At 38.6% G+C, this 24,720-nt stretch overlaps 9 protein-coding genes across 11 annotated transcripts; 5 read left to right on the forward strand and 4 right to left on the reverse strand.

Moving 5' to 3' along the window:
- Positions 1–561: 561 nt before the first annotated feature.
- Positions 562–1,565, reverse strand: LOC119085281 (D-alanyl-D-alanine dipeptidase-like). The gene is made up of 2 exons (XM_037195635.1): positions 1,056–1,565; positions 562–998 (listed from the first exon to the last, which is right to left on the reverse strand). Exons 1-2 carry the CDS (start codon positions 1,489–1,491, stop codon positions 604–606), a joined length of 831 nt encoding a protein of 276 aa, XP_037051530.1. The 5' UTR covers positions 1,492–1,565; the 3' UTR covers positions 562–603.
- A 1,223-nt stretch (positions 1,566–2,788) lies between these two features.
- Positions 2,789–4,243, forward strand: LOC119085264 (zinc finger protein 271-like). Of its 2 annotated transcripts, XM_037195615.1 has the most exons (3): positions 2,789–3,019; positions 3,099–4,154; positions 4,204–4,243. In XM_037195615.1, the coding sequence occupies exons 1-2, from the start codon at positions 2,897–2,899 to the stop codon at positions 4,149–4,151; spliced, it is 1,176 nt and encodes a 391-aa protein (XP_037051510.1). In that variant the 5' UTR covers positions 2,789–2,896; the 3' UTR covers positions 4,152–4,154; positions 4,204–4,243. The 2 variants fall into 2 exon arrangements, with proteins under 2 accessions (XP_037051510.1, XP_037051509.1); XM_037195614.1 differs by having other exon boundaries at positions 3,099–4,219.
- Positions 4,244–6,719: 2,476 nt separating this feature from the next.
- Positions 6,720–9,549, forward strand: LOC119085260 (alpha-(1,3)-fucosyltransferase 10). The gene is made up of 5 exons (XM_037195608.1): positions 6,720–7,147; positions 7,205–7,336; positions 7,966–8,375; positions 8,436–8,616; positions 9,038–9,549. The coding sequence occupies exons 1-5, from the start codon at positions 7,049–7,051 to the stop codon at positions 9,503–9,505; spliced, it is 1,290 nt and encodes a 429-aa protein (XP_037051503.1). The 5' UTR covers positions 6,720–7,048; the 3' UTR covers positions 9,506–9,549.
- Positions 9,510–10,582, reverse strand: LOC119085289 (selenoprotein H-like). The gene is made up of 3 exons (XM_037195647.1): positions 10,351–10,582; positions 10,188–10,256; positions 9,510–10,121 (listed from the first exon to the last, which is right to left on the reverse strand). The coding sequence occupies exons 1-3, from the start codon at positions 10,390–10,392 to the stop codon at positions 9,756–9,758; spliced, it is 477 nt and encodes a 158-aa protein (XP_037051542.1). The 5' UTR covers positions 10,393–10,582; the 3' UTR covers positions 9,510–9,755.
- A 955-nt stretch (positions 10,583–11,537) lies between these two features.
- LOC119085277 (putative L-aspartate dehydrogenase) lies at positions 11,538–12,952 on the reverse strand. Its single transcript, XM_037195631.1, has 4 exons — positions 12,811–12,952; positions 12,145–12,748; positions 11,940–12,091; positions 11,538–11,874 (listed from the first exon to the last, which is right to left on the reverse strand). The coding sequence occupies exons 1-4, from the start codon at positions 12,863–12,865 to the stop codon at positions 11,834–11,836; spliced, it is 852 nt and encodes a 283-aa protein (XP_037051526.1). The 5' UTR covers positions 12,866–12,952; the 3' UTR covers positions 11,538–11,833.
- Positions 12,953–13,048: 96 nt separating this feature from the next.
- On the forward strand, positions 13,049–14,855 carry LOC119085254 (retinal dehydrogenase 1-like). The gene is made up of 3 exons (XM_037195591.1): positions 13,049–13,224; positions 13,361–14,141; positions 14,198–14,855. The coding sequence occupies exons 1-3, from the start codon at positions 13,189–13,191 to the stop codon at positions 14,848–14,850; spliced, it is 1,470 nt and encodes a 489-aa protein (XP_037051486.1). The 5' UTR covers positions 13,049–13,188; the 3' UTR covers positions 14,851–14,855.
- A 1,265-nt stretch (positions 14,856–16,120) lies between these two features.
- Positions 16,121–17,768, forward strand: LOC119085272 (2-amino-3-carboxymuconate-6-semialdehyde decarboxylase-like). The gene is made up of 4 exons (XM_037195625.1): positions 16,121–16,445; positions 16,512–16,609; positions 16,680–17,379; positions 17,433–17,768. Exons 1-4 carry the CDS (start codon positions 16,389–16,391, stop codon positions 17,574–17,576), a joined length of 999 nt encoding a protein of 332 aa, XP_037051520.1. The 5' UTR covers positions 16,121–16,388; the 3' UTR covers positions 17,577–17,768.
- Positions 17,721–19,061, reverse strand: LOC119085278 (3-hydroxyanthranilate 3,4-dioxygenase-like). The gene is made up of 5 exons (XM_037195633.1): positions 18,797–19,061; positions 18,661–18,739; positions 18,455–18,602; positions 18,217–18,393; positions 17,721–18,149 (listed from the first exon to the last, which is right to left on the reverse strand). The coding sequence occupies exons 1-5, from the start codon at positions 18,871–18,873 to the stop codon at positions 17,782–17,784; spliced, it is 849 nt and encodes a 282-aa protein (XP_037051528.1). The 5' UTR covers positions 18,874–19,061; the 3' UTR covers positions 17,721–17,781.
- Positions 19,062–20,128: 1,067 nt separating this feature from the next.
- LOC119085274 (kynurenine formamidase-like) lies at positions 20,129–22,370 on the forward strand. Of its 2 annotated transcripts, none has more exons than XM_037195628.1 (5): positions 20,129–20,209; positions 21,244–21,362; positions 21,430–21,528; positions 21,584–21,797; positions 21,907–22,370. In XM_037195628.1, coding segments are annotated over exons 1-5 (876 nt in total). In that variant the 5' UTR covers positions 20,129–20,207; the 3' UTR covers positions 22,349–22,370. The 2 variants fall into 2 exon arrangements, with proteins under 2 accessions (XP_037051523.1, XP_037051522.1); XM_037195627.1 differs by lacking the exon at positions 20,129–20,209 and adding an exon at positions 20,241–20,385.
- The last annotated feature ends 2,350 nt before the right edge of the window (positions 22,371–24,720 follow it).

Genomic DNA, 24,720 nt, shown 5'->3' on the forward strand with positions numbered 1-24,720 from the left:
ACAACTCCTAACAGTTACAACTTATAACAGTTACAACTTCTAACAGTTACAACTCCTAATTGTTACAGCTCCTAACAGTTACAACTACTAACCGTTACAACTTCTTACAGTTACAACTCCTAACAGTTACAACTCCTAACAGTTACAACTACTAACAGTTACAACTCTTGAGACTTACAACTTCTAAGAGACAGTGCTGCATACAAAATTTTACACTAAAAAGAGTGGTGATAAAATTTCATACAAAATTGTACTCTATTTGACAGCTGTCATTAATATCACTTTTGCTTGAAGTGCGTTGGCTTAAGTGATTTTCGGCAGGTCTGATCGTTTCCCTTCTAATTCACACTTGTTCCTTACAGCTACTACGGTGTGTCACACTTGGCAATATCTCCCTTCACGTGAAAGTCCGTTTTATACGGCCCATAGTTCACTGCTGAACAAAACAATTAAACTGTACACCTTGAGCTCAGTTTAATTTTTGCGACACAAAATGCACTGTATTTGTTTTCATTGTTTAAGTATAATAACGCCAATCACATTGACTGGAAAAAAGATTTCTTCCTGCCAATACTGTGACCAAAAACTTTATTTTCAAATCATTCAAAAAATTGCGGTCTGTAAGCACACGAATAGGCTAGTAACGAGCAGCGCAATATTTTGGACTCTCAATGAAATGCCCACGTTACTCGGTTCATGCATGTCGAAGTCAAAATACATTAAAGGATGCGGCTCATCTCGTAACCGGAAATGCCACCACTCTTGATCATATGCAACGAACCCTGCCGACTCCATAACCGTCTTCAAGTACTCCCTATTCGATTTATGCTCATCGAAAATGTAGGGGTTGTCATAGTGGGATACTTCATCGAAAATGTCGAAAGACGATCCCATGTCCAAGGTTCCGTCTTCCAAATAGTACACAGAGTAGTTGCCATTCAATGTTTTCTCAAGTACATGTACACTGGTGAGTGAATTGTTGATTCTGATCAGAGTGACTGAAATTGATGTTGAATAATGCAAAAGTTTCAAATTTAATTTTGAAAATAAGTTACGGTCAATTGTGCTGCCTCTACTGTGCCCTGAACGGGAAGCAATGTAGCCCAAGTCAAAGAGATTACTCTTCTCAACATTTGGATAAAATATTCGTTTCACGTCTTCGTCTACGTCATCATTCTCAGCCCATTCCACAAAATGGTCAACAGCTTTCGTTGGACGATAAGAGTCATATATTACGATACGAAATCCATCTTTCAAAAATTCCAATTGAGCTTTTGCCAGTGCCTGGCCGGCTTCTGCAGTAACAACAGCTCCTTGTAGTGGTACATTTTCGTAACCTCGAACTACTCCACCCACGAAATTATCTCTGGTGCCATAACGAAGTGATGTAAGAATGGGATAGGTGAGATTAAGCTCACCAGTGTAAATGAATCCATCTGGCAGTCCGTAGGAATAAGATGATAGCAAAAGTAAAAGTAACAAAGAAATCATAATTTTTGTAGAATTTGTAGGAGAAAAAAACTAAAAGACCGGCCACACAATCAAGTGACCATAATTGCTTATCACCTTGATATCGTAGAAATATACCTTTGGCGATAAGATATACCATTATCGTTTCGATTAGTCTGAATTGATGACCCGTATTTCTCTGCTTTTCTGAAATACGCATCTTTATCAAGCAAAAGTCGTACCAAAGTAAAGACTCAAACCATTTTCTCCTCTCTTTTTTCACCTCGTCCCTCTCTTTCATCTCATCTCTGCTACATCTCCTCTCATTCGTTTCCCTTTGTTTTAGTATTTATTTCGCTCTACAAAATGCAAGGTCCGATTTTAACATGGATGATGAGCTAGATTTGACAACAGTTGACGATCTTTTTGGCGACCATTTTGTTGGGTTCTTAAAATTATCTAACAGGAAAATACCACACCTGTCACATGACCAATCACTTGGCTCTCGACAGAAACTATCTATGTAATATGGCACCGTAGGTTATGGAACATTAAGTTGATGACAGGGCTAACGAATATTCGTCGCATTAAATTTGCGTGTGCGAGATTGTGAAAAATGGATTTGAAAAATGTCAGTTTTTTGTTTGTTGTGCCGAATTCCCCGATGCCTATGGCGATCCAAAATTTTGTTAGACCACTTTGTAAACAATATCGGCGCTTTACGGTCTTCATGTCTCCATTATCTTTCAAAAATCTGTTGAAATTTACTTGAGATGTAGGCAAAATTACCTTCACTGTATCTTTGTATCCGATTTTGACAAAGTTTTCTTTGTTCCTGATTGTGTCGACAGTAGCTTTCGGCAGAATTCAGCCGAAAAAATCTTAACGAGCAGTTTTCCGACCCTATCTTTGGACCTACTCGTCCGATTTTCCTCGTCTTCGATCTTGGAGCTCCTTTTTTTGAAAAATCTTTGAGGAAAAAAACGTTTGTCAAAATTGGATGCGTTTTACTCAAACTATCGGACGGATTTTTGTCTTTGTTTTGCTAATTCGGTAACTCTAGGCATAAACGATTAATTGGTCCATGGAACCATAGGTCAATTCTCAATGTTACAAAGTTGAACGCAAATCTATAAACCCTATAAATGACGTAATTTTCCAGGGAGATTCATTTCCCATGATTGAAAATAGGTTCCATACAGTTCATCATGTCCATTTTTTTCGTCAAAATGTTTTCACATGAATTTTGTGTAATTTTTGTTGTCATTTTTGAAAATGCCGCCAACTAGAAACTCCTCTCTGACAACTTTGACATTACTTTGACATCAACCATGAAAGACACGAAAGACATCAAATGAAAATGATAACAAAACTGATTGGGGTTTGTTTGTGAAATATTCGTGTTTGGGAAAAAGTAAATCGTTTAATCTAGAAGATTACGGTTATAATGCGTGTGTGTCGAGCATGTTTGGCCCCATTGCATGAATCAACAGATGCAGTCAACATACTCGACGATCTGTACAAAAATCAAGATTTGTCCATTTTACTACTTGATCTGTTCACCTTTAAGGTAAATAATCGTGTTCGAATACAAACCAATCTAACAGCCAATTCAGTGAACTTACAACAATCCAAACTTCATGTTGCAGATAGAAGCAAACGATGAAATCTCCAAAGAATTGTGTCAAAGATGTGCCGGCAAAATCGTTGACATTCATGACTTCTATGTTATGTACGTCGAATCGGACCGAAAACTTAGAGCGCTGAATGAAACGGACTGCAAGCCGAATTTGGAATCGTATGACTTCGATGGAGACAGCTTCTTACCACATGAGATTGTGGCCGTCGTCAAGAAGGAAGACTGTGCGGAGTCATTGAAATCGGAAACGGATGACGATTTTCAGAAACGTCCAAGCAGTTCATCAACATCTCCCCCAATCGACGCTAAGCCGAATGCTGAGGATGATAAATTACGGAAAAAGCGAAAGCGATTCGTGTCACAGTGGGAGTGCTTTGCTTGCCATAAAACTTACAAATCCATCAAAACAATTCGGAAGCATTCGAGGGCATGCTGTCTTCAGATAGAATCTCAGGGATCGCCATTGAAGAAGGAACGGCTATACCATAACAACCAAAGTAACGAATTCGTTTGTGATTTATGTGGCAAGTGTTTCCCGAATAGACGGGCAGTGTACTCCCATATACAAAAACACACGGGGCAGAAAGTGCTGTGCAACATTTGCGGTAAATGTTTCTCGAATCGGAATAATTTAACGAAACATCACAAGACCGTGCATCTCAAGGAAAAGAACTACCAATGTCCAACATGTGAAAAACGCTACGACTCCAGCTACCGTCTTCGGATCCATCAAAATGCCCACGCTGGCATACGACTTTTCGGTTGTTCATTGTGCCCTCAGTCGTTCATTACGTCGTCAGCACTGTCACGACACAAAAAGACGGTTCATAAACAAGGCGAACTGTATGAATGCAATGTCTGTTTCCGGAAATTCAATGTCGCTTACAACATGAGAGCCCATATGGTGACGCACACTGGCATCAAGCCCCACATCTGCCAATACTGCAAAGCGGATTTTCATCGGAAACACAAATTGGTGTCTCATATGAAGGAAGTTCATAAACTCGACTGGCCTCAGCCCAATGATCAAACGGTTATGTTCCACTCTCAGGTGAGTGAGTAATGGGATTTTTAAGTTAGCAAGAGCATTATGTACGTCCACTATGGGCTGTTTCTGTGACAAAATAATAAAATTTCGTATTTTTTATTGAAGAACGATTTTCTTGTGTAGCTGGATCGTCGGCATAACCTGCGATTATTTGAAAATCCGAAAATCACAAAATTCTCCCGTGAATTTTAGCATTCTGAACACGTCATTATGCACTATGCTCAACCTATAGGTCCTATACCGGTTTGAATTGTATTTCCACCGTCCGCACCAATTAACCAATCAAGCAAATTAGCAAATATTTCGTTTCCAATGAATTTTATAAATTTAGTGAGTTGCATAGCTAAAGTACTACGGCGTACCTCATATTTTCCTTAAGAAATTGAACACTAATCCGATTAGTCTAATGTGAGGAAAATGAAATAAAAATTGTGAAAAAATCGGTGGGGCTAGCACGAGGGCTAGCATTGGCCAAAATGGTGGAAACTCTAATTCCTGTCAATTCCGTTTAATAACCTCAATTACCGGAGAAACTCGTCTAATTGCCGGATTATATTGGTACTTCCTGTCAATTTCTTTCGATTACCATTAATTCCTGTCAATTCCATTTAATTACCTCAATTACCGGATCAATTCATCTAATTGCCGGATTGCGGATTCGCTCTACTTACTTTAAATTCATTTCATTTCCGTTCAATTCATTTCAAATCTGTTTAATTGCCAGATTTTCCGGCAATTCTGATCAGCTTGTGTAATCAATTACCCGAGTGATTTCCCCCTCGGGCTAGCAACATTCCTATTTGACTAAGTGACTAATTGACTGACGAAAAGAGCATTAACCTGTTACAGACGGTTGTCATCTGTTATCGACCACGACAGCAATAGTAAACGACAGGCTCTGACTGATGAGGTCTTATATAGCAAAAAGCATGTTCAAAACAAATGAAGTAAAAGATTTCTGAAATCAATCTATGAAAATATTCGATCAAATGAAGTAATGGTTTGAACGGTAAAACTGTTAATATGCTTGCCGTCTGTGACAGGTTAACAAATGAGAAGGAATGGTGAATTTATGATAATTTAACAGTAGATACCAGCGTCTTTAAGGTCTTTAAGCAAAAGAATTCCCAATTGACTCTTTTTTTCTGAGTAAAATAGAAGATGATTTTAACGAATAAAGGTGCATACACTTCAGTTTTTCCTGAAAATTGTTAGATTAGAAAATTCTAAAGTTCATTCTCTTTGCTTGGTTCTAAATGGCAGGGCCTATTTTTGAGAAATTAGTTTCTTGAACTTTCTTGATTTCGTCGAAGTTGAGGTGATCAATTTACAACACAAATCATAGACGTTAGGTCTGCATTGAAAAAACACTAAAATAAATAGTTATTTGTTTAACGAGGGCAGAAAATAGGAAATTCCAACTCGAGCGATTCGCGACCCTGGCTCCCGTTCTAACGCAAAACATGTTAGAATGTCAAGTGTGATGTGTGATTAACGGTTTTTCTCCACATCAATTTGTTACACAATTTTTCAGAACAAAAACAAAAATGTGACATTTAGGGATAGAAAAGGAGTATTTTCTCCCCTGTCAGAACAAACGTCAACAAAACGTCATTTTCTCATGGCCTTTTGAGTATAGAAAAGAGGAATAATCACATCGCACAAATGATTAGATATAATTAGTGGACATATCCTACTTTCTTACTGATGGTATTCAAACGATTTTACTTTGTCAAAACATGTTTTCCATTAGAATTCGAATATTTTTTGCTGTTGAAACGACTGGTATATTCAGCTACGTCATAATTTTGTTTCAGATTTCAACCGAATACAAAATGTTACTATAGGTTCACTGAATTGTCAGTAATTTCGGAACTGAAGAAAAACGACAATAAATTTTTGCTTCCTGTCAATAGTCTGAGACAATGTGTGTACTACCTCACACTAATCCAAAGATAACTTTATCTTATCATCCAGTAACAACACTACTTATCATTTGTTATCGATAACAACGACTATAATAGCCCATATTGCGATGGTATAAGAAAGTAGCGGTAACGCAGATTGTTTCTCGGGTACTTCCAAATTTTTCATTTTATTGTATAAGATACGCTGGAACAGTTTGTTACGCTTTAAGACTCATAGCTCTCCAGGAGTCTTTACTCTTAAATAAATTGCTGTTGTCGGAATGGTCGGTATAGAAATTTTTGTTACACAGATGGATGCCCCTTTTGTTTCTATAAAGTAGCTACCAACACCCACCTCTTAATAACAGTAGCAGTATAACCATTGAAGTACAAGATTTGCTAATAGGGTTAACCTGTTTTAGTGAATCCATCGAATCCAGTGAATTTCGAAATATTTTCATCTTTCATCTTTCGTTTTCTCTCTCAGACTGTTTATTTAGACTGTATAGACGTCCCCCAATCAAGGAATAAATTCAATCATGAACGAACATACCATGCAATATCACATCTTCATCTTCGTTGTTTATTTTTTCTTTTCAGAGCAACAACGTTCTTTTATGAAAATATCAAAGTGCTAAATAAGTCTCTGTCATAACTAAAATAAACATTAAAAGATCGTTTGAGAAGATAGTAACCTATTGCAACCACAGTGCTACAACATAGCTCGATAATGATTTACACCATAAAATACCAGTAACAAAACACAAAGCTATCAAATTTTCGTCTTTTATTTTTTGTGGATATAAAGTAACGTATTCATATCACAACCATATGTGTATACCATAACCATACACTCAAGATCGTGTTTCTTAGTAGTTTAAGTAATTTTTCATTATAAAAATAGCGGCCTGACTCATGTACCACTTATCAGACATTTGTTTCCATATTCAAAACTCTTTTGTAAGAAATTGTTAGTAACAATAAGATGATGTTGGAGTCGGTACGATGATTGACCATTTCAAAAAATGTTTGTGCGGAATTATTTTGACTGTGCTTTTTATACTTGTTGTGTTACAAACATTTTTGACCAACCACACGGTGGAGGTGAGTTCTCATCGATTAGTTATTCCGGTCTATTTGTGAAGCAAACAAAATTTCCAGGAAAATGGGAGAGAAAACATTATCGTTTGGTGGACACCGTTTGTTGGAAATATTGAATATTCAAGAACATGTGGGACTACGCGATGTTTGTTCACTGAAAATAGACATTTGATAGACCATTCTAAGTTAAAGGTAAAAAAGAAGTATAAGATCAGTGATAAGTAGAACGTGAGTAGTACTAAGAATGTTAAGAATATTAGACCTGATTTCAACACCCATCACCAACACCATCTTTTATGTTTGGCATGAAGAGCTAAGCCGTATAAATTTTCGGAAGAAAAACCCTTCGTCTAGTCCCATTCCAAGTTACTGGCCATTCTCAAACTGCTACTTTATCGACATTCAATTACTATCCGGTACTACATTTGCGTAATCTGTTGGTATACTGAGCAATGCTCAGTGAGCATATCAAAGAAAAGAAAATTTGAAAGTTTTGGAGTAATTCACAAATTACGCACGCTCTACAGGAGGAGGGGGATTTGACATACATTTTTGATTTTTTCTCCATTCATTCAAAGACAAACTAGATATGTGCGCCAGTCAATTTTTGTTCATCGGCTGGCGTGAAGACGGATAAACTCAGTCAGTTTTAGTTATTAGCGGTACAAAAGACATATCTAACACGAACACCTCGATTCTTCCACATCTTCACCGACTCTTTATCATTCTTCAATTATTTCACTTAACACTTTTAGTGCGGTTCCACGAGAACAGTTTAAATTGTCAGCTCATCGTTTTAAAACTTCAAACTCCATTCACAGGCGATTTTATTTTACGGCAGTAATTTCAACCACACTGACTTACCAGTACCTCGATCGGCACATCATTTGTGGGCCTTATTCCATGAAGAATCTCCGAAAAACGTTCCTTTACTCATGTATGACATAACACTAAGTTTTTTTAACGTAACCGCTACATTTAGTCAGAACAGCGATTATCCGCTTACCCTACAGTACCTGGAAGACTATAAGACATTAATAAGTAGAAAATATGTACACACCGTCGAACAAAAGAATCACTATCAGCAGGACGAGCTCTTAGCTCCGGTTTTGTATATGCAATCGATTTGTGATACAATGTCCGGGAGGGATCAATATATAAACGAACTGATGCAGTACATTAACATAGACTCGTATGGAAAGTGTTTGAACAACAAGGAGTTACCGGAAAGGTTCCAATTTTTTTTTTTTTGAATGTGCAAGATAACTTAACAATTTGCATCGTTCTGTAGTTTATCCGGACGTGATTACCTGAGCACAATTGATACAGACGAGCTATACAAGTTCATCTCTAGATACAAATTTATAATTTCTTATGAAAATAGCGTATGCAACGATTACATGACGGAGAAGTTATGGCGAACATTGGCTGTGGGGAGTGTTCCCGTTTATTTTGGAGCTCCGAATATTAAGGTTGGTACTTAACATATGGAAAAGGAATAATTCTGGGTTTGTTGTACGAAAAAAAAAAAAAATTCTTGGATCCATACCTCGTCTATAAAGTTCTTCTGTGTAGAATCGGATGAACTTTCTAAAAGAGAAATCAACTTTAGTCTTAGAGTCTGGGTTAAAAGATGAGCGAGTCTAGAATTTTCGAAAACCCAACCTGAACCCAGTGTCCGAATTAAATTTTCGAAGCCCGATACCGCAAAGCCCGATGAAATTGATAAACCTGACCCGATCCCAACCCCATTTCAATTTTTGAAACCCGACAACCCGAATTCTCGGTTGAGTCAGGTTTTTCATCAAGTTCGGGTAACCCGTTCATCTACAGCCTAGGTTCGCTTAAAGAAACAGTTGAGGCGAAACATTCAATAAGTTGTTATATTTCCAGCACTGGTTACCAAACAACAAGTCAGCAATCCTTGTTGATGACTTCAAAACACCGAAAGAACTGGCCGAATTTCTATTGAATCTCAACGAAAATGACATCGAGTACAACACATACTTGCAACACAAACGACTCGATCAACAGCCAGCAATCAAAAATCGCGTATTGTTGGATCACTTGGCTGCGAGGCCATACCAACCGAAAACATTGATTCCCGATTTTGAATGTTTTATTTGTTCGAATCACATCGAGAAGAGAGTCACTAAGGGATACGAGTGTGGTGAGACATTAATTTATCCGCAAATGGAAGAAAAACGGGTCACGGAGCTGGACTGGCAGTCATATGTTAAGCAGGGAAAGTGTGAGGCTGAAACACTGGAATATTTTTTAAGTAAAAATTTGCCATACTCGGAAACCGAATTTACACGCGCGATGATCCAACGGTATGAACAAGGGCTATGTGAAATGTGAACCATTTCCAGTAGAAATAAATTTTATTTTTTCAGAGGAATGAATTTTGAACAGAAAACAAAATGTAAATTGATATATAACAAGTAGCCACAGGTACCATGTAACGTTTCGTTCATAAAATGCCAATTTCAATCGAATGTGGTGGATAAAATCTTCGAAAATCGGACCTTGTGATTTGCAAGTTTACTCCGACTTTGTCATGTAGTCCAAATCCACAATCGAATTGAAACAGAATTTCACAGAACAAAAACTAATTTAAAGAATCCAGCGCGTTGAGGACATCTTGACGAATGTCTGTGGCTTCGGGAAATTTCTCTTTCCGTGGCGGTCCTTTTTTAATTCCCGACCAAACGAGTACCGGTTCATCAGATTTGGATTTTTTAACAGAAATTTCAAACGATCCTCTACGCGGTGTCTTATCTTCATTAACAACAAGTTCGAATTGGTGGCTTGGAATGAGCGAACATAAATCGGCGAAGATTTGTGCTGCTCGACGTTTGAAGACCTGTCAGGATTTGCAGGCCTCAACGGATACGATGTACTTTTGCGATATAGCTGATGTCGTAGCTGGCGGTCGCTTCGTTATTAATTCCGGAATTTCGTCAGTCAATTCAGCCTGGAAATTGTTTGAACAAATTAGCTGCGTTGTTCTACAATCATTTGACCGTAAACTCAGACTTACGTTACGTTTAGTGGCAACGTTTGATTTCCTGGGTTTCCGATTATTTTTGGTTATAACCTTGGTAACTTGCTGCAGGTGAAGTAAACAAAGAGTTCGATTTAGCGGGAAAGTATCGTTTAATTGCGGTTTTTGTTCCACAAATTTGTTTGAATTGAATGTTTACCTCTTCCTTTTTCGGAATTGTTGCCTTACGTTTCGGTGGCATTTCGATGAATTTATCAATCTTAAGCCCAATGTGTCTTTGCGAAGGTTTTATTTAATCAGACAAGACAAACCACAAAAATTACAGTCAACCATCAAGTCAACATTCAACAGATGAGTGCGGTGATGGTAAAATATCGACAATAATACGCACGCACACTCACATAAAATCCGTGATTTTATCGGTGATTTTCGACATGTTGCCGACACCGAAAAAAGAGGCAGACAAAAATTCAAAGTGACATTTTCAATACCGCGAAAAACGAATGGTTCACTTTGTTTTATGATGAAATAGGTTCAGATGGTGCTTTGTGCTTAGTCTTTGGATTATTTTTTCAGAGTTCGTTAAGGACTCTCAAATTTCCTTTTCCATTCCATAGATCTCCATTCACCTGTTACAGACGGCTGTCATCTGTTATCGACAACGACAGTAATAATAAACGACAAGCTTTGACTAAGGAAAGCATGTTCAAATGGCTTCCAGAGCCACTTATAGGTATCCCAACCTCTATCATCAAGCACAAAATAAATGAATACAGGCATCATAGATTTTTTGATTACTGGAGAAATCATGAAGGATGTAGACAATCAAAGAGTAATATCCCACTACGTAAAAACCACACAAAGTTTTTAGTCAATCTGAGCAGAACTAGACTTAAGGTATATACAGGAGTAATGACGGGACATTTTGACTTTAACAAACACCTTACGAACATCGGAAAAAGACATGATGCGGGTTGTGATCTATGTGGGGAACACATTGATTCAGCCGACCACTACTTATGCCAATGCCCAGCATTCATTTCTTCAAGATTTAAATACCTGGGCAACTTTACAATAAAAATCGGCACAATCAAAACGTTACACCCCAGGGATATCCTAAACTACATCTGTAGTACAGGTAGATTCCAACAAAAATACGGAGTGTAGCACACTGGCATAACTTATAACATGGGTAGCACAATGGGCCCACTGGCGGCCTAAGTGCATGTTTACTTAAGCAATTAAGGAGACGCCCTATTTAATAATAATAATAATAATGTTCAAAACAAATGAAGTAAAAGATTTCTGAAATCAATCAATGAAAATCTTCGATTAAATGAAGTAATAGATCAGATAGTACTTGACTATGCTTGCCGTCTGTGACAGGTTAACCGATGTCGGTGTCGGTCTCGAGACAACTCTGCGCAAATTCGTTTTGTTCAGTTGTTAAAGGGCTGAGAATTATTTTTCTAATGAAAACACAGGGAACGTCAGTGAAATTTCGACATGAATTTACTTCAGCTGGCCCTCTCATATAAATAAAGCTGTTCACCTTCAAAGGTTTCACGGCCAACAAAAAATTTGAGAAAATGTACTTCAACCAATTTTAATAACTCGATTAGTTCTAACGAATTTAGCTTAGGTCAAGGCTTAATATCCACTTGTGACTTGCTTTCCCTTCTTCAACACAGGACGATTCCAGTCTCATTTGACGAACGACATTCTAAAAATTTGTATTTTTAAATACAATTTTAAATTAAAACTGGTCCAAGCAGGACAACCACTTACGAATTATGCTATTGAAAAACGTATCTTGAGTGGCAGAACTAGTTACACTGCCAACTCTAGCTGGGCTCAGTCTTCGACTCAATACATGAAAACGATTCCCATTAATCTCTGGTCCGTAAACATTGACTTCGATTACATGAAATGCGGTCAGACTAGCAACACAACAAGTTAATCATTTTGCCATTCCAAACTCAATCAAATTTACCTGGGATCCGACACAAGTCGTCCAATTACTTTATCGAATCCTAGACAGTAGCCGGCTACTGCTGCACATGCCATTGTGTTTGTATTGTTCGGTGCTAGTGGACATAGTTCCCGAATGGGTCCTTCACATAAAGTAACTGCTGTTGCATCAACTTGATTGTTCACTTCGGCCAAGCTGCCGGTGAGTTTTAATGAGTGTGGATGAAATCTCATCTCGATTTCCAGTGCTTCCAATTTCCCCGCATTAGACATTCGACGAATATCTTGAGTTCCCCATAACGCTCCGTTCGGAACGAATAAACGTTTGTTGGATGCACGAATTGCGTCGGTGAGATTTGTTTCGAGTTCTCTATCAGCCAATACAGATGGTGAACCGATGAAGTAATCGCAATAGGAAAGAATCTCAGCTCCGAATCGTTTCGTAACATCAGGATGAGCTACTTCAATCACTAAATCTGGTCGATGTGTTCGGAAGTTCTCAATTTGGTGTAGTATCAATTCTTGGGGTAATTGTGAAAGCGATGATGCTGAACGATTCCATATGAATGCGATTTCGAGGCCCAGTTTATCTCCTTGAACTCGAATTTTATTGTGAATATGTTGCCCTGATAATGGTAAGATTGGTATCCTGATGCGAGAGTCCATTACAATGTAAAATGATAGTCACCTAGTCCTCCATATCCGAGAATTCCAACTCGCAATTTTGTGGTACTTGTTGCCATGGTATCATTTGATAATCTGATTGCTTACTAAACGACAACAAACAATTTAAAACTTTTTACTGAACGAAGACCGTCGTCTCCAATGTGGTTGTGATCATATCAAGCTTGATTAGATTGTGGCAATTTAGAAATTAGGTAAATAAAACACTTATTATGGTTTATAAGGTTTTAGATAAGCATTCGTAGACGAAGCAAGATGTGAGTGTGGTTGCACTGATAAGTATAAATTGGTGGATGTGGGTTAAATCAGAAAATATTGTCTTTCAATCAAGCTACACTTTTTACCTCACTACACGTTCCACTACTGGCTTGTTTAAAAAAAAATGGCAGATCCAAATCAAGAGATCAAGTACACCAAAGTAAGTCATTTTGCAAAAATATTTAAAAGATTTCATTTCACTATGCCGTTGATGATCTCGTCGGATTTTCTGCTTAATTATAAAAATTTATTATGGCGCAGCATTCACTAAGTCCTTGATCTGTTCCCCCTTATAGCTTTTCATTAACAACGAATTTGTTGACTCTGTCAGCAAGAAAACATTTGCAGTACAAAATCCAGCAACTGAGAAAATAGTGACACAGATTGCTGAAGGAGACAAAGCTGATGTGGATCTAGCCGTCGAAGCTGCACGTAAAGCATTCTGTCGAGGTTCGGAATGGCGGAATACAGATCCAACGGCTAGGGGAACCTTGCTTAATAACTTAGCCGCGCTTGTGGATCGTGACAGTGATACCATTGCCAATTTGACGGTACTAGAAAGTGGGAAAGCGTTTCCTGTTGCCAAGATGGAAAATACGAGATTTAGTCAGATATTGAGATACTATGCCGGTTTTGTGGACAAATATTGTGGTAAAACCATTCCCGTTGACGGTTCCGTTTTCACCTATACGCGGAAGGAACCGATTGGTGTTGTTGGTCTGATCTTGCCATGGAATTTTCCCGTCATAATGCTAGCATATAAGTGGGCTCCAGCTATCGCAGCTGGATGTACTATTGTTACAAAACCAGCTGAACAAACACCCATGTCTGCCCTTTACATTGCTGCATTGTCTAAGGAAGCTGGTTTTCCCGATGGGGTTTTAAATGTGGTCAATGGTTTCGGTCCAACCGTGGGGCATTCGATTGTCTCGCATATGGATGTTCGTAAGGTTGCCTTCACTGGATCCACTGAAATCGGCAGACTTATAATGAAGACAGCGGCTGACTCAAATCTTAAAAAGGTATCTCTGGAGCTTGGCGGCAAGAGTCCGTTGGTAATCTGTGATGACGTCGATCGTAAGTAAATCATTGTCACGACCCTGTTCAATCATAATCACTTTCAAATTATTCAGTTGACGAGGCAGTTCCATTAGCACAAAATGCTATCTTCATGAACCATGGTCAAGTATGTTTCGCAGCTTCTCGCACGTACGTACAGGAGGGCATTTATGATGAATTTGTAAAAAGATCGGCAACTTTGGCGTTATCACGCAAAGTCGGAGATCCATTTGCTCCCGACACCAGTCAGGGACCACAGATCGATGAAGAATCGATTAAGAAAATTTTAACTTTTGTTGAATCGGGCAAACAGAGTGGAGCAAAATTAGAAGCTGGCGGCAAGAGAATCGGAACTGTTGGACACTTTATGGAACCGACAGTATTTTCGAATGTCACTGACGATATGACCATAGCTAAGCACGAAATCTTTGGACCAGTACAATGCATCCTAAAATTCAAAACGATTGACGAAGTTATTGAACGGGCCAATCGAACGAATTATGGGTTGATGGCTGGAATATTGACCAAAAATATCGACACAGCATTCACATTTGCTAATGCAGTCGAAGCAGGTACTGTATGGGTTAATTGTTATAATGCTGGTGCGGTTGGCGCACCTTTCGGCGGTTACAAGGAGTCTGGCATTGGTCGTGAGTTGGGTGAAGAAGGGTTGAACTTATATTTAGAAACTAAGACTGTTGGCATTAAACTTCCGCACAGAAATTAGTCGAACAAATCGTTTCAATTCCATTGTGTCTTATCTACATATTGCATGCAAAATTAGCGCATTGATAATCGACGTAATGACGACAAAGAACTTATATGATGCTCCACATCATCCTATACTTGCTACAATCAATTATTTCATCAGCTGCGCTATTTTGTAAAATATGAGTTATTTTCGCGCTGTACCAAAAATAAACCATTAACTTGGTATAGCGGTAGTTTAGTGATTCACCGAAGACTCATCGGCGATTCACCGAAGACTCATCGGCGATTCACCGAAGACTCATCGGCGATTCATCGAAGACTCATCGGCAATTCACCGAAGACTCATCGGCGATTCACCGAAGACTCATCGGCGATTCACCGAAGACCCATAGGCGATTCACCGAAGACTCATCGGCGATTCACCGAAGACTCATCGGCGATTCACCGAAGACTCATCGGCGATTCACCGAAGACCCATCGGCGATTCACCGAAGACCCATCGGCGATTCACCGAAGACTCATCGGCGATTCACTGAATACTCATCGGCGATTCACCGAAGACTCATCGGCGATTCACCGAAGACTCATCGGCGATTCACCGAAGACTCATCGGCGATTCACCGAAGACTCATTGGCGATTCACCGAAGACTCATCGGCGATTCACCGAAGACTCATCGGCGATTCACCGAAGACTCATCGGCGATTCACTGAATACTCATCGGCGATTCACCGAAGACTCATCGGCGATTCACCGAAGACTCATCGGCGATTCACCGAAGACTCATCGGCGATTCACTGAAGATTCATCGATGATTCACTGAAGATTCATCGATGATTCACTGAAGATTCATCGATGATTCACTGAAGATTCATCGATGATTCACTGAAGATTCATCGATGATTCACTGAAGATTCATCGATGATTCATTGAAGATTCATCGATGATTCACTGAAGATTCATCGATGATTCACTGAAGATTCATCGGCGATTCACCGAAAATTCATCTGCGATTCACCAAAGATTCATCGCCGATTCACCAAAGATTCATCGCCGATTCACCAAAGATTCATCGCCGATTCACCGAAGATTCATCGCCGATTCGTCGAAAATTCATGCTGACGATGTCACGAATTTCACAAGAAAACTTTCCTATTGAAACTCTTTCACACAAAATATTAGATTTTTGCTTTTAATTAATTTTTACCACTCGAAACCGCAATAAAATCGAAATCAGGAAACCACACGTGGCATTACGATAAACATGTTTTTCATGCCAAGCACTTAATCCACTTAAAATATAAATTTCGATTGTTCAGCTTTCCAACGGAGTACAGTTTATTTGTTCAATGAATTGACGCAATTTTTAACGATTCCGATTTCATCCGCTTATATCTTATCTATAGGGCCGCAGTTCTTAAAATTTAAGATAAAATATTAAGTTGAAAGGAGGTATGGATGAGATTACTTTTAATTTTCTGTGTTAATGTTAATGAATACGTGTTAGTAGTTGGCGCCACTTTGTTGTTTTCAAAAATTTGAAGAATAAAGAAAAATGAAAATCGATCTACACGCGCACATACTCCCAGAGAATTGGCCGGATTTCAAAAAGGTTCGTTTGAATAATCGGAATAAAATCGTTAAGTCGACTCGACTCATGCTATGAATACATTTTTAGCAATTCGGCTATGGAGGTTGGGTGACACTGGAACGTACCAGTGATGGCAAAGCAATGATGCTGAAAAATGGGCAACCATTTCGACCAGTTGACGAACGGTATAACATAACACATAGATCCAAAACGCCTGTCAATTTCATAAAAATTCCATCTATTAATTTCTGAAAGAGTATGGTCACCAGCGGCACGTTTAAAAGATATGAACGATACTGGCGTCGATGTACAAGTTTTGTCTACCGTTCCAGTCATGTTCAGTTATTGGGCACCTGCTGCCGACGCTCATACCGTTTCGAGATTTTTAAACGACAATATCGCTGAAACTGTTGCTTCCAACCCCGACAGATTTCTTGCATTCGGAACTGTGCCGCTTCAGGATCCGATGCGTGCCGCTGAAGAGTTGAAACGATGCAAAATGGAACTCAATCTGTCAGGCATCCAAATTGGTACCCATGTAGACGACCGTAATATTGGTGATCCGTTTTTCGATCCGTTCTTGAAAGCAGCTGCTGATCTAGACATGCCGCTCTTCATACATCCGTGGGATATGCGAGATCAAGGTCGTCATTCGAAGTATTGGTTACCTTGGCTAGTGGGTATGCCGGCAGAAACTACTCAGGCAGCTTTATCACTGATGTTCAGTGGGGCATTTGAGAGATTTCCGAATTTGCGTGTCTGTCTTGCACACGGTGCTGGCTCATTACCGTACACAATATCGAGGGCGAAGCATGCTTTTGATGTATATCCAGGAGCAATGAAAATCGATAATGATCGCGATCCGATGTCTTACTTTAAGACATCTCAACTGTTCGCCGACACACTTGTGCATAATGAACATTCACTCGACTTGGCGCTGGAAGTGATGGGACATGTATGAATCGTTGACTGTTAAAACTTAGTACCAAAAAGTTGATTTTTTTGCAGGACAATCTAATACTAGGATCAGATTACCCATTCCTTCTTGGCGAACATCATCCGGGGAAACTAATCGAAGGTACTCGATATTCCATCGAATTGAAAGAGAAATTGCTCCACTCGAACGCAAGGCGATTCTTAAATTTGTCGTAAACTGTCGTCGTCAATACGAGACTACAAGAATGCAGCATCTGAGTTCTGATCTGTCTATTGCAATACAAGCTGTCTGTTATGAAAATGCCACGGTGTATTCGTTGCTCGTTTCTACGTGCCATAAGGTTATCAAACATCACAGAGTAACGCCAGAGCTGTATTTATTTGTCAATAAAGATGTTACGACGTCAATACTTTAGAACTATTACTTTGGGTACGGCATCGCCACCGAAAGCGTTGTAGAATCGGAATTGATATTTGTTAGTGTCAATCGAACGTTCGCTGGGACCAGAATGCTATTGTTGACCGTGAAAGGTTTCGTTTCTTGTTCACTGGTTACGGTCCCATCCGATCTCCATTGCCACAAAAATGTTTCGTGGTCGCGGTTATATATCTCGAATGTTCCTTGCCCATACCAAAACACATCGGTCTTCGACTCATCGGTGTACATTCGCTTAGGGCACGTTTGAATCTGACTCTTATGTTGTTCTAAGAATTGGTCGACTTTTATAGGTTCATCAGTGGATAAAGTGGTATTGATCGGACACTTCACACTTTCAGCAGGAACTGAATCTAAATGAGTTAAGTCAATTAAGAGATTCTCCATGAGTCCACTCAAAAACTGATATGAATGCCTTACATTCAGTTGGTACTTGTGTTACGCACTCTTCAGAATCGAAAAACTCATTGATTATCGGCACGAGTTGAGTTCCCAAATTCATGCAATGAAACCATCGTTCAAACAAGGGAGTCGTTGTGTCTTTAATATGGTAGCGAAGACCGTCCCTTTCATGGCTCAATCGGGTCCTTTCGATGACTGTAAGTAGAATACGATCAGTCAGGAAACATATATGTTAGACTGTTAGACGGACACATACCTAGCCCGATGGTGTTTGATTCGCGTTGCGGTGAGTGAAAGATCCCAGCTGGCAAGAGAAAACATTCACCTTCGCGTATGAACACATCTCTTCTTTGACCTTTTTCGATTGTTTTTAGACACATATCACCCTTGACCATGTAAAAAAACTGAAAAGATTTCAAGTTTTAACGTCCCTGATCAATTGTGATGTCTCACAGTCACAACCTCTTCTCCCTCTTCGATGTGGTAATCTTCTCGTTGGTTCGGTCCACCAACAAACATCACTTTCAGCTGTTCATTATGGCTAGAAATGTTCAATATTGACTCTGTCACCGATGACCGTAAATTTTACTGAACTTACAGCATCTTGTTGCAGACTGGTGGCACGAATTGGTTCTCATTCTCATGAAGCCACTGATGTATGTTGGTTATATTCATGTTGGGCGTAGCTAGTTCACTAGTTCACTGCAAATTTCTTTCGAACTGAATGCGTTTTCTCGTCAACTGAATGTTTATGGTTTTATTTGTAACGATAAAAGAGGCCTGACACGAGCAACACTTAAATAAAATCGTTATCTATAACAGCCAACAATTAAGTGTGTGTTTTATCTTATCTGGTCTTAGAAACAATAAATCGGTATAAAGAATGACAGCAAGTCTACATAGGAGTAGGGAGATCGAATTTCTAGAATTCATAAGATAGCTATTTTCCTAACTAGTGCCTAAATAGAAATTTCGCACAACAGATATGAAAATTTACAGCCCGAGTCGATGCCGAGATTGACAACACATTCCAGTTAAGGCACAAGTTAGGAACAAGATTTTATTGTACAGTAGTGTGATCCATATTTTCACAAACGTCACTTATACGCACTAGTGTGTAAATATATATACGGTGTTTAAATAGAGCTAGATGGAAAATCAGCTCAGGGTACGATAATACGAAAATACAATAGAATCTAACAACAGACCCCGAGATGGAACAATAGGTTGTCGTTTCGCCATCTCTCTCTCGCTTAAACACTCTATATGAAAATTCTGAGCGCCCTTCAACTTCGACTTTTCTGAACCTCGCTTATGGGGTCAATGTTGGACATCCTCCTATCGGTCTTCAATTTGTTTTGTGCCACCGAGAATTGAAATACGACTCTTTTCAACATTCATTTTAGTGTTGTAAAGTGACTTATTTCAGCACCCGTTTGATGTGATATTACAACACTCAAAGCAGTGTTGAAATGGAATTTGTATGAGTTGTTACAGCATTCGTTTGAGAAAATGCAAAGCAATGTGATCGATCAAATTTGAAGAGTGATTGTTTACAATGAAAATTATGATTTTTTGTGCTCTTGTCTATTTCAATTCTCGGTTGGCACAAAGCATGATGTGTTACACGTATTGTAATGAGATTTTTTCAGCACACGACCCAATTTTCCTTGGGTCTAGTGCTGAAAAAATCAACATTACAATACTTGTAACACAACATACTATTATCGCCTTCGTAGTGTCTCAGGAACTACGGGCATTTTGTCAAAGCAAGTAACCCAAATTAAAGGGAAATAAAATAAAAATAGACCCAACCTATAATTCTATATTCAATATAGTATATTGGACCAATATTACTGTTTCAAGTACAAAGCAGACATTCAAAAATAAAAAATAAATTCGTTAAAGTTCGCTATTTTTACGTAAATTTTGTTTCCATTTGACAAACAATTTATTATTGCTTTATACAATTTCTCAACGATCCTAAACTTGCCAGTCACCACTGCTGAATGTGAGTAAAAATAGCAACCAACTAAATATACCCGTCTCAGCATATTATAGATAACCGTTCATCTTGGTACTTGACTTTATAGAGATATAATCAACTCGGAAAAATAAAGCTGATGTCTGTCACGAAGCGCAAGCGTCTATGAATTAGTTCAAATTTACTTGGATAACGTCAAACATGTAAGAAAATAAAATAATTGTAAATAATGATAGTAGATTAACATTTACTGATGCTTTTAAAAAATGATCGAAAAAACAACAACAAAGAACGCGATTCCGATACCATTGTATTGCCATTGTGTTGCGAGCAGAGATATTAGCCTTATTGTCTTCATTCAAAAGGCCATTTGAAAATGATGTTTCGTTGACGCTTTTGTCTGATGACAATTCGGGGGAGGAAACGTCTATTTTCTTCTCTCTTGATTTGCCAGAAAAGTCAACTTGGTCTTTGTTTTAAAAACCCACATAGCCAAGCTTTTATTTTTATCACAAGTGATAAATAGTTGGAAAGTCGAGTTTCGCGTGAACTTTCTTGATCCGAGGCGAGGCCGAAAACAATTTTTTTTATTTTTATCCCGAGTTTTGTAACAGAATTTACTTATGCTGTGATTTCCCAAACAAATTCTCTTGTTTTCCCTAGTAATGCAAAAAGCTTAACTGTTACCTAGTGGTAAAACAACGTGACTTCGTCGCGTATTTCCAACGTCATTTTCCTGTCACAGGCGGCAAGCATATTAACAGTTTTACTATCTGACTATTACTTCATTTGATCGAAAATTTTAAGAAATTGATTTTAGGAATCTTTTACTTCATTTGTTTTGAACATGCTTTTTGCTATAGATGACAGTCGTCTCTAACAGGTTAAAAAAACGTTGTTCCTAACTTATGCTGGAAGGATTTTTTTAGCGAATGAAAGGTTTCCAGCACGATCCGGGAACGAAGCCTTTTAGCATGCTATAGGAAACTATTTCGCTTTTAAAATTTTTATACTTCTGTGTATTACACAGACCGTAATTAATTTGGAATATTTTGAAAAAGGGAGGTACAGTTCGACTACGACATTGATTGGAATAAGGAATTCACTACACAAGCATGGAGCCGAAGATTTTTGAATGGGTTAAATGTTCAGGCTCTTCATGTGGAATTCGCTACTAAGGGTAAGGGTATACCATTTTCATTGAGTTATGCTGACGCAATTCTATGAATAATGTTCAATCATCACAGAGAGTCAAAGAGTACAAAGTGTTTTTCAATACGAAACCATTTCTTACGGAGCTAACAGCAATGAAAACTACGATATTTACGGAGTCGACTTACCATCAGGTATGTAAATGTGCAAGTAGGTAATTACTAGTCCCATATTTGACTGATCTGGTAGATGCTCCTGTTTTTGTGTACATTCATGGTGGATTTTGGAAGAAGCTCAGTAAGAGTATCAGCGCCTATTGTGTGGATCCATTAGTTACAGCTGGAATTAAAGTCATAGTCTTAGAGTATGACCTATGTCCGAATGTAACGTTGAGTGCATTGGTTGAGCAAGTCACTCGATTTGGAGAATTTATATTGAAGAAATCGGACTATGTGACATCTAGGTGAGTGGTGATGTTGAGACTTCTTCTGTGCATAAATTCCTCACTATCAAAGTGGATATCCCGATATCCGTTAGGTCGCTAAGTTTAAAAAATTTATTGTTGTTCGCAGACGAATAAGTTTTGCTGGTCATTCAGCTGGAGCTCATCTTATCCTTTGCATGATCGACCAACTCTTAAACCGCATGGAGGGACCGTTGAGAATCGATTCCATTTATTTAATATCCGGCGTCTATGATCTAACTCATCTCCAACATACCACCTCCGTGAATCAAGACAACTGTTTGTCCCTAAATAGTGACAATGTGGATCAATTGTCGCCGTTAAAGTTCGATTATGCGAAATGGTCCGAGCAACGGATAAACATTAACATTTACGTTGGCGAACACGAGACGCCAACATTTATCAAACAGAGCATGGAAATGTTTCTCCGCTTCGTTACCGGATTTCGAGTACGAATGCGATTCATTCTCGATCACGATCACTTCAACATTGTTGAGAATTTGAGCGAAAAGTCGTATGAATTGACGCAAGATATTGTATCGGAGAAATAAATCTGTGAAGAGACGCAGAAAAGTGTTTACGTTCAATGCGTTCAATCTATGATGACATTATAGTACTGCTCCTAGCATTAATGCATGTAGGATCCATGAGCAATAAGTGCAATAGAAAAAGTAGCCTAACACATACGACATCTCAATAATACAGCCGTCTAGTGTTATCTCTCTTATCGAATGCTATGACAGAAAGTATGTTCTATACCTGACTAGGCCCGGAAACACACGATATAATTGATCATATTACAATGGAAAATACAACATAATTGCCGATCTCATGTGTTTTTGGCCTAACTCTTCTCCTCAATCGGACCTAAAACCATTTCATATGTCAATCGACAAACCTCAATAAAAGTTGCAAGCCTAGCAAAATCTGGTTCTTGTTCTATTAAAAACAACGCAGATATCAACGTTTGCATGTCAAATTCCATACAAAATTTAAAAATATTGGATTCGACCACTTGTATACTATCGTTGTATACCAGTACCATGCCGCTAAATTGAATTTGTTTCGGAAGTGGCAGCGCCCGGTTTTTTAACGTTACGCTTTTAACGGACTAAATGCAACACTAGAGCTCACCTACAGCGCGAGGCTATTAGACTAAAACTAAATTCAAGCACTGGGTAAACACTTAACAGAGCAGATGCTCTTCCCTGACCCAAACGGATCACGTGAAGTGAGTTTATTTTCAATGAAGCAAAGACGCTGTTTCGACCTAAGGAGTCAGTGGCGGTCCGAGGCTAGCCATCATCAGTTGTTCCCACTGGTCCCTTCTCAAGACAGCATTAAAACTTTCATTGAACTAGCGTTTGAAAGTTTTGCGATAGCCATCTGCAGATGGAAGTGTGGACAGCTATTCTGAAAAACCCAAAATCGTAGCATGAGAAACAAACATCTTTGAGAATACGATCTTAACGACGAAAGCGGCAATCTCCTTCCAAAACGCTCTCATACAGTTAACACAAAATACGGTGAACATTGCGTCAGGCAACATACACAACAGAAAAATGTCGAGTAAACTCAAACACAGACACAGGAAAAATCAATTCAGTCACTAGCTATGACAAATCCAATGATTGCCTTATCGTTCTTCTCCATAGTTAGCTTCTAATGCTCAGAAACGGCTCAAGAAATATCCTTCTATGTCCGAGAAAGGCAAGACACAAACAGAAGAAAAAAGAAAAACAGTTCGCTTACAAAGTGCACTCAAATGGGAAACGCTTTAATTTCACCGATTAACAACACTGATCGACAAACACTGTCCGACGATTTAACATTTTCGCTCGCTTAAAAACCCTTTCATCATGCATTCAAATTCGGCCATATCGACTGAACCGATTTCGTCAACCGTCTCAAAGTCCGAACTTCGTTCTTTTACCTTATGATCTCTCGGCGGATTTTTCATTTGATTTTCCTCGTTCAGCAGCTAATTTTCACTCATAAATATTGATAATCGAGTCTTTTATTTGCCAGTCCGAGAGATGTACAAAATTTGTGTGTATCACTAAAATCCCACCGCTGTAATCAGAAAACTACATGGGCGTCCAGTGTTTAGCAAACAGTCAGTATCGTTGTGATAATCATCAGAAGGGGCTGTGCCTGGTTTTTTTTAACGTTGCGATTTGGCAACGGACCGAATGCAACACTGGAACTCACCCACAGCACGAGGCTATTAATACTAAAGCGAGTCAAAAAACAAATAAATAGAGCAAACAGCTCTTCCCTTACCCAACTTGATCACGTGAAGTGAAAAATAGTGAAGTGAAGACGCTGTTTCGACCTCGGGATTCATCAGTTGTTTCCACTGATCCCTTCCCAAAATAGCAGTACACTTTCAGTTGAACAAGTTTTGAAAGTTTACAAGAGCAAGTTCATCTTCTGATGAAAAATCGGGAAATAAAGTGGAAAACTGCTGTGAAAACACCCAAGCGCAACAAAAGACAGAAAAAAATTCATTCAAACAGAATCAACAAACGCAATAAACGAACCCAACTAAACTAGACTCAGAGTCAATCTGTTCGGACGTTCTCAATAAATTCACTTGTTCAATTTGTTATTACTGATTCCGCAATCTAGAAAACCAAATGAAACAAAGCGTCGAGTAATTTGCTATAAAAATTCAGTTTATTTAAGCTAACCGTACGTATGCAATATAATGTGGTGTTGTTTTTACAATGGTAAATAATTAATTAAATCTAACAAAAAAAATGGTGAAAAACAATGAAGAAAATAATTGCTCGATAAATGTATAAAATTCGACGACTAACAGTTTTACAATTTTGAGTCGTCGAACCGAATTTTGTTTGTAAATTTTAATTTAGAATTCGACATGATGACAATTTAATTAATTTGAACGATAAAAAAAATG

This window comes from Bradysia coprophila, unplaced genomic scaffold, assembly GCF_014529535.1.
Source record: "Bradysia coprophila strain Holo2 unplaced genomic scaffold, BU_Bcop_v1 contig_94, whole genome shotgun sequence".
Taxonomy (NCBI): Eukaryota; Metazoa; Arthropoda; class Insecta; order Diptera; family Sciaridae; genus Bradysia; species Bradysia coprophila.

Excerpts from the sequence above, each read along its gene's own strand:
- LOC119085281 (XM_037195635.1), bottom strand. The coding sequence starts at position 1,491 with ATGATTTCTTTGTTACTTTTACTTTTGCTATCATCTTATTCCTACGGA. Across the intron at positions 999-1,055 it reads TAGAGGCAGCACAATTGACC|TCACTCTGATCAGAATCAAC; the intron begins GTAACTTATTTT and ends CATCAATTTCAG.
- LOC119085264 (XM_037195615.1), top strand. The coding sequence starts at position 2,897 with ATGCGTGTGTGTCGAGCATGTTTGGCCCCATTGCATGAATCAACAGAT. Across the intron at positions 3,020-3,098 it reads TTGATCTGTTCACCTTTAAG|ATAGAAGCAAACGATGAAAT; the intron begins GTAAATAATCGT and ends TTCATGTTGCAG.
- LOC119085260 (XM_037195608.1), top strand. The coding sequence starts at position 7,049 with ATGATTGACCATTTCAAAAAATGTTTGTGCGGAATTATTTTGACTGTG. Across the intron at positions 8,376-8,435 it reads AACAAGGAGTTACCGGAAAG|TTTATCCGGACGTGATTACC; the intron begins GTTCCAATTTTT and ends ATCGTTCTGTAG. Across the intron at positions 8,617-9,037 it reads TTGGAGCTCCGAATATTAAG|CACTGGTTACCAAACAACAA; the intron begins GTTGGTACTTAA and ends TTATATTTCCAG.
- LOC119085277 (XM_037195631.1), bottom strand. The coding sequence starts at position 12,865 with ATGGCAACAAGTACCACAAAATTGCGAGTTGGAATTCTCGGATATGGA. Across the intron at positions 12,749-12,810 it reads TCTCGGATATGGAGGACTAG|GGCAACATATTCACAATAAA; the intron begins GTGACTATCATT and ends TACCATTATCAG. Across the intron at positions 11,875-11,939 it reads GTTTTTCAATAGCATAATTC|AATGTCGTTCGTCAAATGAG; the intron begins GTAAGTGGTTGT and ends ACAAATTTTTAG.
- LOC119085254 (XM_037195591.1), top strand. The coding sequence starts at position 13,189 with ATGGCAGATCCAAATCAAGAGATCAAGTACACCAAA. Across the intron at positions 13,225-13,360 it reads AAGAGATCAAGTACACCAAA|CTTTTCATTAACAACGAATT; the intron begins GTAAGTCATTTT and ends TCCCCCTTATAG. Across the intron at positions 14,142-14,197 it reads AATCTGTGATGACGTCGATC|TTGACGAGGCAGTTCCATTA; the intron begins GTAAGTAAATCA and ends CAAATTATTCAG.
- LOC119085272 (XM_037195625.1), top strand. The coding sequence starts at position 16,389 with ATGAAAATCGATCTACACGCGCACATACTCCCAGAGAATTGGCCGGAT. Across the intron at positions 16,446-16,511 it reads ATTGGCCGGATTTCAAAAAG|CAATTCGGCTATGGAGGTTG; the intron begins GTTCGTTTGAAT and ends ATACATTTTTAG. Across the intron at positions 17,380-17,432 it reads CGCTGGAAGTGATGGGACAT|GACAATCTAATACTAGGATC; the intron begins GTATGAATCGTT and ends ATTTTTTTGCAG.
- LOC119085278 (XM_037195633.1), bottom strand. The coding sequence starts at position 18,873 with ATGAATATAACCAACATACATCAGTGGCTTCATGAGAATGAGAACCAA. Across the intron at positions 18,740-18,796 it reads CCAGTCTGCAACAAGATGCT|CCATAATGAACAGCTGAAAG; the intron begins GTAAGTTCAGTA and ends GAACATTTCTAG. Across the intron at positions 18,150-18,216 it reads AACACAAGTACCAACTGAAT|ATTCAGTTCCTGCTGAAAGT; the intron begins GTAAGGCATTCA and ends TAACTCATTTAG.
- LOC119085274 (XM_037195628.1), top strand. Across the intron at positions 21,529-21,583 it reads CGGAGTCGACTTACCATCAG|ATGCTCCTGTTTTTGTGTAC; the intron begins GTATGTAAATGT and ends CTGATCTGGTAG. Across the intron at positions 21,798-21,906 it reads TCGGACTATGTGACATCTAG|ACGAATAAGTTTTGCTGGTC; the intron begins GTGAGTGGTGAT and ends TGTTGTTCGCAG.